The 14,148-nt window shown below is 44.6% G+C and overlaps 1 protein-coding gene across 3 annotated transcripts in view; it reads right to left on the bottom strand.

The window, feature by feature from the left end:
* Positions 1-13,474, bottom strand: part of Lypd1 (LY6/PLAUR domain containing 1) — an 81,123-nt gene extending 67,649 nt beyond the window's left edge. For all 3 annotated transcript variants that reach the window (XM_045151375.1, XM_045151376.1, XM_004659648.2), the window contains exons 1-2: positions 13,356-13,474; positions 11,901-12,038 (exon numbers count right to left, since the gene is read on the bottom strand). In XM_045151375.1, coding sequence (XP_045007310.1) covers positions 11,901-12,038; positions 13,356-13,407 — 190 coding nt within the window. In that variant the 5' untranslated portion in view covers positions 13,408-13,474. The remainder of the gene's footprint in view (positions 1-11,900; positions 12,039-13,355) is intronic.
* Between the last annotated feature and the right edge of the window lie 674 nt (positions 13,475-14,148).

Here is a 14,148-nt window from a genome sequence, read left to right as displayed (position 1 = left end):
TGCCCTGGATGGGGATCCTCCATTTTACAAGTGGGCTATATCACCCACCAGCTCTTAAATGGGTGGCACAGGCTCTGAACTCACAATCCCATGCTTCTGTGGCAAGTGCTCTACCCACTGAGCCTTCTCCCAATCCTCCAAAAAGCTTTCTGAGAGTGAGAAGTTAATGCAGCCTATGATCCTTGAGGCTTGGGTGAGAATGACTCAGGTTGGTCAGCAGCAGGAAGTATATTATTAATACTCAAAAATAAGCAAGAATATAAGCCATTAGTTGGATTCTTAGAAGAGTGTGGGATAGTATAAGGGGAAAAGTGAATTAGGAGAGTGAAAATGTCTTTTTGTTTTTGCATAGTGTAATTTTCCCAAGGTAAGCGGGTTACAAGCACATTTGTCAGCTGAAAGTCTGAATCGCATGTATATTGTGGAATGGTGTGTATATCACTTCCAACATGCGTCTCCTGTGGAAGGAACTAGGGACAGGGTTCGGAGGTGGTTATGCTCATAGAGGGGATTTCCTGTCTTCTCAACAGAGCCATGGCCATGGCTGAACTTCTCAGCGCAGCAACATTACAGAGGACATTAGTTGGTGGTATTCTGGTCCCCCCTTTACCTTGCTTATCAAGTTAGCTGGGTACTAAAGAGTATGTGTACTTCCTGAAAACATAACTATTCAAATGAAAGGTAGCTCAAGTTCTAAAGCACAGTGGCAAATTATAAGACCTGGGAACTGTACTAAACTTCAGAGTGGTTTGTTAAGTGATGTCTGTTATTAACAGCCATGAGTCAGCTATTTCTAATTTAACTAAAAGCAAAAGGTACAGTCAATTGGGCTTTATTCTGTTTCTTCTTATGCTAAAGAATTCAGCTCCTTCATCTTTGGTATAATATCCATCAATCTAGCATGAAACTGAATTGCTTCAGTCAACTCATTCTGCAAATATTTCCTGGCTATCTATAAACCCATATGTATGTGTGTATATTTGTGTGTGTGTAAGATAGACAGAGAGAGAGACAGAGAGAAAGAAAGAAGAGAAAGCAGGAGAGGGAAGGGGAGAGACAGAGAAATAAAACGGTGAGATGGAGAGGGAAGAAAGAGGGAGAGAGACAAGACACAAAGAGAGGAGAAAGGAGAATGAAGAAGGAGAGACAAAATGACTGACTTAGGCCTTCATAACCCCCCATTGAATACCATAACCACACTGAGGAGGGTCCCTAGGTAAATAGGAGCAGGGGCAAACATATAACCTGCATATATATATATATATTATATTATATATATATTATATTATATAATATATAATATTATAATATATATATTTAAAGACAGAAAAGGGAAAGAGAGCAGAGCACAGAAAGGGAGGGAAAGGACAGCAAGAAGCAAGAGAGAAGAGAGGAGCCCAAGGAGAGAGAAGAGAAAAGAGAGGAGGGAACAGAGAGGTATGAGAGGGACAGAGAGAGAGAGACAAAAAGGTACAGGGGAGGGAATCGAAAGCAATAACATCCTTTCCTGAACTCATGTACATGAAAACCATGAATAGTTCATTGGATTAGGGAATATACTCTAAATATATTGACAATATTTGTGTCTAGCTGGAGAACACAGAACAGATAAGCCTGCTAGAGCATCCTTCTGTTCCGCACCTGTCATCACATATATCAACTGCCAGAATTGCATGAAACGGGGTGTATGTGAGCAGGCACTGGCTGGCTTTTGTGCACAGATGCAGCTTTATGGGTTCCATTGCCCTGTCCATCTTTCCCTCCTCTATGCAAAAGGGCTGCTTCCAATTTTCTCCATCTCCTTCCTCTTCCAACATTAGGTGACAGGTTGAATGGGAAGTTGCCCTGCCTTTCAGAAGAAGGTGGCAAATTCATTCCTCTTTGGCTACAGATCCACTCATGAACTGCTTCCTTTCCCTCTGAAGATCCAAAAACTCTAGAGTATTTTCTGCTTATTCTGAAACTGATTGATTGATCCCTGCACATGCCCAGATTGAGTGTCTCCCCACCCCACCTAGCTTCATGTTACTTCATTTTGTTGTTTTTGTTGTTGTTTTGTTTAGGCATATTTGTGTGTGTATATGTGTGTGCTGTGAGTTCACATGTGTGAGCACACACACATTCATGTGCACATGTGGATATGTGTGTGCAGAAGCCAGAGGTTAACATCAGGTATCATCCTCTACCATTCTCCACTGTATTCTTTGAAGAAGAACCAACTAAGCTAGCTAGCCACTGAGCTTCTGAGATTCTTCTGTCTCTGGTCCCTAGTGCTGGGATAACATGCCACCTTGTTTGGTATTTTTAAATGAGTGCCCAGGATCCAAACTAAGGTTCTCATGCTTACACAATGATCATTTTACCTCGCCCGCCCCCCACCCCGTGTCATCTCCCAAGCTCTCGTCTTGAACTTCTGAACAGATTTTCTTGTTGCTCAAGACTCCAGTAGCTCACTTGAATTATATAAACTCACATAAACATAAGCAATAAAAGAGTGTGTAAAACCCATGCACTCTATCCCAGCCTCACTGAGTACACCTGCTCCATTAACACCCTTGGGAGAGACACCGTGGAGGGCAGGGTCAATTGCCTTCCACACTCGTACGCATCGTGTGTGCAACACACTCAGGCCACGGCAGGCTGAGAGCCAGGCGCCTGGCGCCACCAGCCCCTGGCACTGTCTCTGTCTCGAACAAGTCCAAGAAATAGAAAGACATAAAAAGCTATTGTGCATGTCCAGCAAGAAATGAAATGCACTGGACCAAGTGTCACAACTTCCTTAAAATAACACACCACTTTATCATGTTTGCATGTGGATCAAGCTTCTGGTTTGCAAAGTCATAAACCTCTTGAAAATCCATGGCTTGGACCATTGCAGCTTGAAGCTAACACACCCTTTAGGCAATTTATTACTAACTCCAGGTGGCTTCACCTTTCCTACACCACTTAATTCAGTCTATCTCCTGCTTGGTTTTGTAGTATTGGTGGCAATTAGAAGAATTAGAAGCCACTCATTAAGAAGACAATACACATGCCCTTCAGCTTTGGCCTATGAAGCTAGTTTCTGAGTCACAACAGAGCCACAGCCCTAAGTTTACCTCGAGTAGAAAGAATAAATGGCACATATCAATAATTCCCTGATTCACCCACATTTGACAGAAGTTCATGGCCTCCTGTGAATTACCCATAGGGTAAATAATCCTGCCTTTTATCAGTAGTTTCTGTCTAGTCCCTTGGGTCACAGTCACCTCTATGATGTAAACGACAAAACAAGGAAGGACAGAGGTTTCACCTTCCAGAAGGAAGTAACACAAAAGAAACCTCAATTTTTACATTCAAGAGGTAAGTGGGTTTCTCTACTCAGGCTTAACTAATAATTTAGCTTGAGAAAAAAAAAAAAAAAGCTACACATTAGCAGAAACCCATTCTTCAATGGAGAAAACTGATTCATGCCAGAATCTGGTTTGTTAGCCAAAATCTTTCCCAGTCGTCACTGCTCAATATGCTCTACCCTTGAGCCTTCTCAAGGGAAGAGAGAGATATGATGAAGATGCTCATACCTTTAGAACAGTCCTGTCTGCAGCTAGAAAACGCTCTGTAAAATGAACAGGTTGGATCAGATAGGTTTAGGTCATTCGGGTTTTACACAGGGTTGAAGCTTCTCCAGGGCTGTCACCTATGTGTGAGGTCGCATGGGGGACTGGCAGTAGGATGCCTCACAATGGTTTCAAGCATCACAGAGCACACACTGGGGGCTAGAAGGATGGCTCTGTTGATAAGACTCTTGCCACACCAGCATGAAGACTTGAGTTCAGATTCCTAGCACCCACATAAATGCTAAGCTGGCATGGTAGCCTGTCTGCAATCTTAGCATTCAGGAGATGGAATTAAGGGATCCCCTGGACAATTTGACTAGCCAGACTAGCTCTTGGTTCAAATGATAGACCCTGTCTCCATAAACAAAGTATAGAGTGATCAATCAAGATACCTGGCATCAACCCCTGTCCACACTCACACATACATGGGTACTACATATGCACATGTGTGTTCCCCACAAGCAGACGGTGTGCTTGCACATGTCAACACACATAGACATACAATACAAACAAAAATCATCTTCCTATACCTCTGAAGATTCTAAATATATTCCAGATCACCTAATGGAAGCTGGGCATGGTGGCACACACCTTTAATCCCAGCACTCTGGAGGCAGAGGTAGAAAGATTGCCTTGAGTTTAAGGCTATCCTGGGACTACACAGTGAATTCCAGGTCAGCCTGGGCTAGAGTAAGACCCTACCTTGAAAAAAAAAATAAAAAAAAAAGAAAGAAGACACCTAATGGGATAACAATTATCTATTTAATGGATGGGCAGCCCAGTTCTTAGCTCAGAATAGAATAGATGTCTGAAAAACAAGAATTCCTTTGCCATGTGCTCACTGAAATGAATTGGTTCTTGTTACAGGGTTTATTTCAATTCAGCAAATTTTATAATCAACCCATAGAGTTGTAATGTTTACCACTGTATTCCAACCTCTTATGCCTCATCCTTCACCTTAGCCAAACTTCCCCCAGAATTCTCTTAACATGCTCTCACTTTCAGCCCTCTCTAGAAAAGGACAAAGAGGTCTAGATGGTTCATCCACGTGTCTCTCCACATGTGTGTACTAACAAATGGGCAATGGTATAAATTAGCCACAGAAACATTATGCTAAGCAAAATGAGTTAGGCACAAAAAGGCCATGCATCTTATGGTTTTCCTACATATGAAATGTCCTGAGCAGACAAATCCATATAAAGAGGAGTTGGTTTAATGACTTTCAGGGGACTGTGAGGAGGGGAAAACAGGATTAGTAATGGTTGTAACGTTCAGTTAAGACTGTAGCTACAGTTATACAATCCTGTGAATGTATTAAAACTTCCAGAATTGTATATATGCATTTTATGTTTAATGTTATTTATTTGAGAGGGAAAAGGAGAGAGAAAAGGAAAGCGAGAAAGAGATAATGAGCATTCCAGTCCTCCAGCCACAGCAAACACATTCCAGACATATGTGACACTGTGTGGATATGGATGTGTGTGGGCACTGGGGAATCAAACCTAGGTTGTTAGGCTGTGTAAGCAAGTGCCTTAACTGCTGAGCCATCTCTCCAGCTCCCTGGAATTATATACTTTATAGGATGTATTTGATGGTATGTGAATTATATATTAATGAAGTTTCTTTTTAGAATGCAAAAGAAGCAGAAGAGAAAAAGGTGGAGAATCTCACCATAGTCATAGAAATCCCCTGGAAAATGGAAAGTATTTGTATTCCATCCCCTCAGCAGTGTGGTCTGAGTAACCTGCCAACCTTCTCTGTGTTTAAGATGCAGCAATGTCTACTGATGGCATATTATCTCACTCTAAGCTTTAAAGGCTAATTACAAGGAAGTTGTTGTAGGGAATTAAAGTCTGAATTCAAGCACTCCTTAAGTATGAAAAATGAAGACAAGGGGTAAAAAGTAACTTGAACTAAGATAATTGTGCCATCTTTCCAAGGAGGGCATGGACAATACATGAAGCCAGTCCTGAGAGCTCCCGGGAAGGGGTCCGTTTTGAGATGGCTCCACTGGCTGCATGTCTCATTCTCTGGCATTGTCACATGAGAAAACAAGAAGCCTGGTTTTACTTTTGTCAGGGAAGATAGCCAAGACCCTTAGACATGAAGTAACTTCTTCATAGTTCCCAAGCACAGAAAACTTGATATATAGTGAGTTAAACTAATGAAATTACGTATTTTTCATTGGATGAGCAAAATACTAATTCAATGGGTTAGTTTCAGTTGTTGCATTCTGCACTGTTTACTACAACCTTTTCTATTTTTTTTATTTATGAAAGAGGGGGGAGTGTTTGAGTGAGGGAGAAGGAGAGACAGAGAATGGACATATTAGGGCCTCTAGCCACTTCAAAGGAGCTCCAGATGCATGTGCCACATTGGGCATCTGGCTTATGTGGATACTGGGAAAACAAACCTTGATCCTTAGGCTTCACAGGCAAGTGCCTTAACTGTTAAGCCATCTCTCTAATCCTGATCATTTATTTTTTTAATAATATGAGTCTGTATCTGTGTGTGTGTGTGGCAAAGGACAACCTCTGGTTCATTTTTCAAAAACAACATTCAGCTTTTCTTGGGTCTCTCATTGGCCTGGATTTTTGTAATTGAGTCAAACCAGCTAACTGAGGATCTATCTGTGTCTGTCCCACCAGTGTTGGGATTGTAGGCACACGCCACCATGCCCAGCATTGTAAACTGGGTTCTTGGTATTCAACTCAGGCTTTCGTGCTAGCAGGTCAAGTACTTTACCGATGTCTTCTCACCTTTTGCTCTTAGAAATTTTTCTTGGTTTGATAATTACAACCTAAATCTGTCAATGATTCTGAAATCAAAAACCACAGGAGGAAGGAAGGAGGAAAGGTAGGGAGAAATCCACATTCCAAAAAGGTGTCAATGTGGAGTATTATTATTATTATTTGGTTTTAGGAATGTATAAATAAGGAATAAAAATTCCCTTTTCATAGTTGGAAGGAAATGGTGTGTTTTGTTTTCATACTTCATTTCATTTCCACTTGGGGGGAAAAAAAAAAAAAAAACCTTAGCTTTGAAGCTTATCTGTTTAAAGTCATTAGGAAAACCGTCAATGATGGGAAGCTTTCATGAAATCGTAGTGGGACGAATTAGTGTCCTGGGAGAGCCAGATCAATCTTCAAACGTTTCATCTATGGCAATGGGAGGTCATCCCTGGCTGCTTGTTCATCTGGAAACTTAACATAAACAAATGCTTCACTTACTGGAGAGTCCAAGGGACCAAAGGCCTGTGATATTTCTCTCTCAAGTACTTCCTCAGCAGCTAGTTCTGCCAGCCACATGAAAGAGACGCATGCTTCTAAAGCACTTAGCGAGCAAGCTTATTGGCGAAATGTCTCGCCCCAAAGAGAAAGGTGTCCTTTCAGCATCCCAGAAGGAAAGGAGGCAGGATATTGACATTCACAGCATGAACTCTCCCCCTGTGCCATTCATAACTTTATTCAAGTTGACATGGAAACTCTTTTAGAGAGGCTGGTGTTAATATATGCAGATATATTTCTTGACATTGGAATCTTTTTTAAAATTTTACACATTTCCTTTTCCACATAGAAGTCTCCTTTGCTAAAGTTAAACTGTTACTACTTTTTCTCCATGCACATGGTAGGTGTGTGTACATGTATGTGCATGTGAGTGCACTAGAGGCCAGAAGACTACCTCTGGGATGGTTCTTTAGGTGCTGTCCAAGAGACAACGTAGCTCATTTGCCTGGAATACACAGAATAAGTTAGATTAGCTGGCAAGCAAGCCCAGGGATCTACTTGTCTCAGTTTTACTAGTGGTGGGATTAAAGACATTCTACCACACATGGCCTTGTTTATAAACATTTATTTATTAGTTGACAGATGGGGGAGGAGGGAAGGAGAGAGGAACATGCCAGGATGTCCTGCCATTGCAAATGAACTCCAGACACATGTGACAATTTGTGCATCTGGCTTTAAGTTGGTACTGGGGAACTGAACTAGGGCCATTATGCTTTGCAAGCAAGTGCCTTTAACTGCTGAGTCATCTTTCCAGGCCTCAGTGTTTTCCTTTTTTTTTCTGTTGTTGTTGTTGTTTATTTGTTTTTTAATTGGGCCTCTTGGGATTGAACTCACATCCTCAAGGGCATCTTATTGACTGAAGTATCTCTCCAGCCCAACCCTCTAACTTTAAACCTTGGTAAAACTATGTATAACGAAGATACGGATTTTTCCTCAAGTGGTTACCTTTTTAATTCTTTCTATGAGGAGCAGATGCCTGATGGCTTTGTAGACATCTATCCCCCTCTTGCTATTCTTTATTTAGCTCATGAGAAAGTAAGATATAAAGTAAACATAGCCAGAGCTTGGTGCCATCTTTGCCCATTTCAATGAGCAACCAAAGGGAAAGAGCCATCCCTTATCCCACCGTAATGTAGACACAACATGGCATGTAAATCAGCAAGTCTTGTATTGCAAAACAGACAAATAGATTAATGCATGTTGCAAAGGATGGGTGAAGAGATCGATTAGGTTACTGATTCAGACCATGAACTTTCTCTCAATATACTGCATTTAACTTTTAAATAAGGTTTAGGAGAACCTGTAACATTTTGCTCACTGACAGAGCTATATTTTACTAAGGGCAGAAATTGGCTAGTCTATAAAAATTAAATTATGTCCCTTTCACTGTATCTAGTCAAGAGGAAAAACTCTAATTACAAGAGTGCACTGTCAAACAAATGCAAATTCACATTCTTTATACCCTGGTTTAAAAATTCATACTGGAAGGTGGAGGAGGCTTCTAGTCTCAAATGAAAATCAATATTTGAAATATTTTGTGGAATGCAATGATAAATATGAACAAAAGAAATGTCATTATCAAGGATGCTAGTAAACAGACTAAGTGACTCGGGAAGTGCAGAGCTGGTGAGGACTTATTAATGAGACAAACATTTAAATATCAATTAATAAAGAAAACGAAAGCTTCCCATCACCTTGGCCTATGCTGTATAATCCCACACATGACTGAGGGGAAAAAGAGCCATGACAAATAATCTCAACACCTAATAGGAAAGGCACTCTGGGGAACTGACAAAGGTTAATTTCAAATGTACTTCTTAACTGGAAATTAAATTTACCTGCCTCAAAATTCATAAGAGCTGAGTTTGCAGACTTAATCCAGAAATGACTAACTGGAGGCCTGGCCATATTGCGTTGCTGGTATTTTTTTCTTTTTTTCTTTCTTATTTTCTTTTATTTTTTTTTTTTAGCACGAGAGAGCACCTTTCATTACTACTTAATGTCAAACTGGCTTAGTTCATTAAAATTCCTTAGTCTGTTTAAAGCCCTGGATTTTTTTTTCATATCTATGGAAAAGGCCACTCTATATAGCACTCAAACTTCAAAAATCTTATTAAGGATATGGCTCAGCTGGTAAAAGCACTTGGTGTGCAAGCTTGAGGACCTGAGTTTGTACCCTTAATACCCAATAAACCCCACGTGAGCATGTTAACGTGCCTGTAATCCCAGATATGGGAAGGCAGAGGCTGGGGACCCACAACATAAGCAGGCTAGCTAGACTAGTCAAATAAGTAAGTTTTGGGTGCAAGTGAGAGACTGCCTTTATAAATGAGGTGGGTGAGCTTTCAAAGAAGACACCCAACATTGGCTTCTGGGTGCCACATGCACCCATATACATGCAAACACATACACAGATGCGCACATGCACACACAAACACACACACACTGGACATGGTGGTGCATGCCTTTAATCCCAGAATTCAGGAGGCAGAGAAGTAGGAGAATTGCTGTGAGTTCAAGGCCAGTCCATTTAGCCTGTCAGGTGAGCTTCACAGACATGAATTCTTCCTCAAACTTTAGAACTTTGCCCGAATTATATTTTCAGGTGCCCTTAGTGGTATATTTTATTCTGTAGTAGGCTGGTGGGTGGTAATTGTGTTTCTCCTGGCACTCTGTGTCAAGAGTCTTACTAACAGTAGGCTGGTAGACTTGGAACCACAGACTATTTTAGGTCTTCTTTGGATTCTCTACATGACATAAAGTTTGGTCCAGCTAAGTAGTTATCAACTTGGAGAATGCCAGAATCACTAGGGGAATCTATAAAAGACACATGAGGGCTGGAGAGATGGCTTAGCGGTTAGGCGCTTGCCTATGAAGCCTAAGGACCCCGGTTCGAGGCTCGGTTCTCCAGGTCCCACGTTAGCCAGATGCACAAGGGGGCGCATACATCTGGAGTTCGTTTGCAGTGGCTGGAAGCCCTGGCTCGCCCATTCTCTCTCTCTCCATCTGTCTTTCTCTCTGTGTCTGTCGCTCTCAAATAAATAAATAAAAAATGAACAAAAAATATTAAAAAAAGTAGTTAAAAAAAAAGACAAGTGAACACATATGCTGCAGAAGGAATAAGCTCCAAGGTAGATGAGACATGTGTAATTGAACAAAATTGTAGGACTATACGAATGTGTCCGTAGGTAAGAAACTCTGGGCCCTACGATTCCCAGCACTACCCAAGTTATTAACCAGTTCTGACTCTGATTCCTAATGCTATCATTTAACAGGCATGGCTTTCTTTCTCCGAAGTGTGGAAGTTGACAAGACAACAGAATCGACTGCTGACTAGCTGTGGTGTGGGGAACAACTGCAATGAAAGTGCTCCCGTGCTTCATGCAACGCTACCTTTCAAGAGACACTGTTGGTACCGTGCTGAGGAAAGAGCCAGGCACATAGAGCACACAACAAAAGTTAGCTCATGCTGCCATGGTTATATTGTGGTCACTTAGCAACTAAAGTTGTTCTCCTTGCTGGAAAGAAAGAAAAAAAAAGGTCTTTGACAATTAAAAGGAAATAAACATGAAATGTCTTGGAAATATTAGTCTTAACACATGGTTCTCTTGCTCTCTCTCTCTCTCTGTGTATGTGTGTGTGTGCAAGCACATGTGTCAATTTTCTGTAGATATAATGAGTGCATATGTTCAGAGTGTCTTACATATAACCTGGACACACTGCTCCTCCTCTCCACACACATGCATGTGCACCTGCATGTACACATAAACATATACACACACATGCAAATACACACATAAAATTTGAGATTGCCATTCACACTGGTAAGAGGTACTTCGTTTGCAGAACAAGGTACAACTTGACCATGTTAATGGAAAACAAGTGTCTTTAGGCCAGGCACTTAGACACTTCCTGCTAGAAATCTTCTATGGGTAAAATTTGACTTCTCACATCTCTTCCTGGTATAGTTTGGGGTAGGAAAAAAAATGCTCTCCAAATAAGCAAGAGGATAGCAAGACAACTTCCTTACGTTGGTTTCTGGCAGCTTAAAGGAATGAAGACTTCTAATCATTTCATGGGGCTCTTTGGGCACCTCCCTGGATTAAAGAGGAGCTGGGCTTTGACTTACTTAAAATTACTTGGCACATGATGCTCTTTCTCACTTTTTCAACAGCATTCAAATGGCAAAGTCCCTACCTGACCTTGGAATTGAAATCAATTACTTCACGTGTTTTCTCAAAGTTGCACTGGGGGGGGTGATTTTGGATTCTTATTCGTATGTGGGGTGGGGCAGTGGAGAATCCCATATCCCCCACCACCAAAAAAAAAAAAAAAAAAAAAGAAAGAAAGAAAGAATGAATGAATGAAAGAAAAAAAAAGGATTCTTGTTAACTAGAATCAAGTCCCTCTGTTCCATTGTGTAATGTCCACGGTGTCTGCTCTGCCAGCCAACAGCTAAGCTGGTCAGGTTGGGAGCAGTATTCCTTTGAAAGATCTTGGCAAATTGTTCCTGGGATTTGATGCATTAGTTCTAAAATTAAATAAAGATCCTATAGTGTTCTTCAAAGAAATATGGTGTGGCTGTATGACAAAATACATTTTTCAAGCTCTGACCTGTGGGAACCCTGAATAGTTTCATATTTCAAGCTGACATGGCTCATAGGCTACTGTCTAGTTGTTCAAGCCAGTGTGGGTTATCCATATATTTTCCACCCTCGCATCAGCTTTGAACACAGAAGGTTAGGGAAGTAAATAAAACTAATAAAAAAAAAAAAAAGAGGAGAGCCACTGATTTACATTGACTTCCCCTCCCAAGTCCCTTGGGGAGAAGCCCTGGTAATTAACTGTAATGAGATTAAAGGAAATGGGAACTCTTCATTTTCTCAGCACTGTAAAAGTAAATCTGTGTTCGCCAATGTGCGCCTTAAATCAAACAATCCCTTTCTGTTGTCTTAATGCAACCCCCTCTCAGTGCTCCAGCTGGGGCTGAAGGGCGCATGGGAAAGTGGGCTCTTACCCGCACTTTGTTCCATTACTTCTTTCTGACACATGTCCTGAACATTCACCGTGCAATTGACGATGAACTCAGGGGAGGAGCAGTCGTTGTTCAGCTGGAATTCTTCACACTGGTAACACTGGATTTGCAGCGCAAAGCCTGCGGGGCACAGACAGATGGAGTGGGGTTCAGATTCTATCCAGGACAGCATCAGTATTTCCAGACCCCACAGAGCCTCAGAGCTTTTGGGCCTCTGGGACTCTCTGCAACTTGCATTCCTGGGTCTCCATGACTGGAAGTGGCTGAAGCCAGCAGGGGGCGGCGCGGGTTCCGGGTCCCCAGAATCGGGAGGAATATTGCATGCCACCCCTAAATTCCCGCGCTAGACACAAAGGGGTCATGTGACACCCCCTCAGACCTGTCAGGCCAGAAGTTGCCAGGCAGTGGGGCGGGGGGGCAGAGAGGGTGAGGGTACAAGCCCATAGCAAAGTGCTCTAGAGACGGGGCTGTCAGCTCCTGTCTGCACCAGAGGGTTTGCTTAATTGCTAATTGGTTACAAATTGCTTAATTACTATTTTGGCACCATTCATGATTACATTCGCTGACGCCTTTTCGGTTTATTTAATTTTTGAAGCCGGCATTCATAAGCTGTGGTTCTCGACCACCGGGGAACCCTGGAGGAGGCGCCCAGACTCCAAGTATGTGTGCACACTTAAGTCCTCGGGCTCGGTGGCCCTTCTCCCGCTGGTTCCCGCGGCCTGCGCGGGGGGCTGCAGAGGTTGGGGGGGGTGAACCTGTGTGTTGCACGCCCGTGGGTTCCCCACCGCTACATTGCATCCCCTTCTGATCCAACCGGGCTTTTTTTTTGGAGCCGGATATCTAGAGTGTGCGGTCAAAGTCCTGGCATGGGAAAGCTCCGTCCAGAGTGGAGCCAGCCATTTGTCGCTCTCACGCTTAGCACCGGCTTGCTGTCCCCTAGGGTCTGGGAGCGCTCGCCCCTGTGTCTCCCCCCTAGCCCACGATGATTGCACCCCGCGTTCCCCGACCCTAGCCCCGGAGGAGCCTGGGGGACCCCAGACTACCCAGGAATCTCTCACCCGTCAGAGGGGCTATTCACTCGGGTGCCCATCGATGCTTGATAACTTGGCGGGGCTTGGGGGTCGTCCCTCATCCTTCGTCGAACCCTCCACCCCACCCCGCACAGTCCAGACCTCCCCACCCGGGCCCAGCTCCCACATACATCTGTACAGAATCAACAGCTGCAGTCGCGACTCCAGCAAACCCTCCTTTCCCCCGCTCTCCCCCTGCAGCCTCGGGACCGGGGACTCTCCCAGTGCAGTGCCTCCGGAGATGGGGGGCCGCCACCAAACTCCCGCTGGACAGCGCCGGCGCCGAGGTGGGCGCACTTGGGGAGTACCGGCTGGGTAGGTGGGACGTGCGGTCCGCGCCCCGCTGCTGGCCTCTTCATCCTCTTACCTGGAAGCAAGAACAATCCGCAAAAAGTTGCCGCGATGCCGAGGACCCACATCCTCTCGGATCCGCGGGGCCGGGCGCGGGCCGGCGCATCAGTGGCCGCGGCGACCGCAGCGGCTGAGCTTACCCCGGCTGCGGCAGACGTAGCGGCTCGGGCTGCCGAAGCTTACGCTGCTGCCACGGAGGCGACGGCCGGCACCGAGAGGAGCCGCAGGTGTCGCCCGCGGCGGCGCCCGCATCGCCCGCGCCCCGGGCTCCCGGCCTCGGGTCCCTTCCCCGCTCCTCTGGTTCGCGCTCCCGGGGCGGAGCGCGGAGCCTCCGGAGTTGCCTGCTGAGGCTTGAAGAACTACTGGCGATCCGAAGCACCCAAAAAAGTCTCGCCTCTCCCCCCCGCACCCCTCCCACCCCCCGCACCACGTGACGGCTGCTGAGTTGGTGTGTGTGTTGGGGGGGGGCAGATAGCGGGAGGAAGGCTGGGACTGTGTCTCTACGTCCCCACCCCCTTCCTGCCTCCTCCTTCTTCCACCCCCCACAACCCTTGGCTTCCGCTGGTTCCAGGGAAAGGGGCGTCTATGAGAGGGGGCCACCCGAGAAGTAGTTTTCAGAGGTGGGGAGGCTGCAGGTGACGGGAGCAGGGAGGAGCGAGCAGCAGGTGCCGCGGGGACCTGCCTGGAGCTGACTTGGGGACCTAAGTGTTGGGCTGGGCCATCGCGTGCTAGGGCGCGCGCCTTCTCCTCCCAGGTCCCCGGTTTTCCCCCTGGTGCTTCGCCAGTGCGCCCTGAGCTCGGGGCTACCC

This window comes from Jaculus jaculus, chromosome 5 (assembly GCF_020740685.1).
Source record: "Jaculus jaculus isolate mJacJac1 chromosome 5, mJacJac1.mat.Y.cur, whole genome shotgun sequence".
Classification (NCBI taxonomy): Eukaryota; Metazoa; Chordata; class Mammalia; order Rodentia; family Dipodidae; genus Jaculus; species Jaculus jaculus.
The sequence above is the reverse complement of the archived record's forward strand: the minus strand, read 5'-3'. Positions and strand labels throughout refer to the sequence as shown.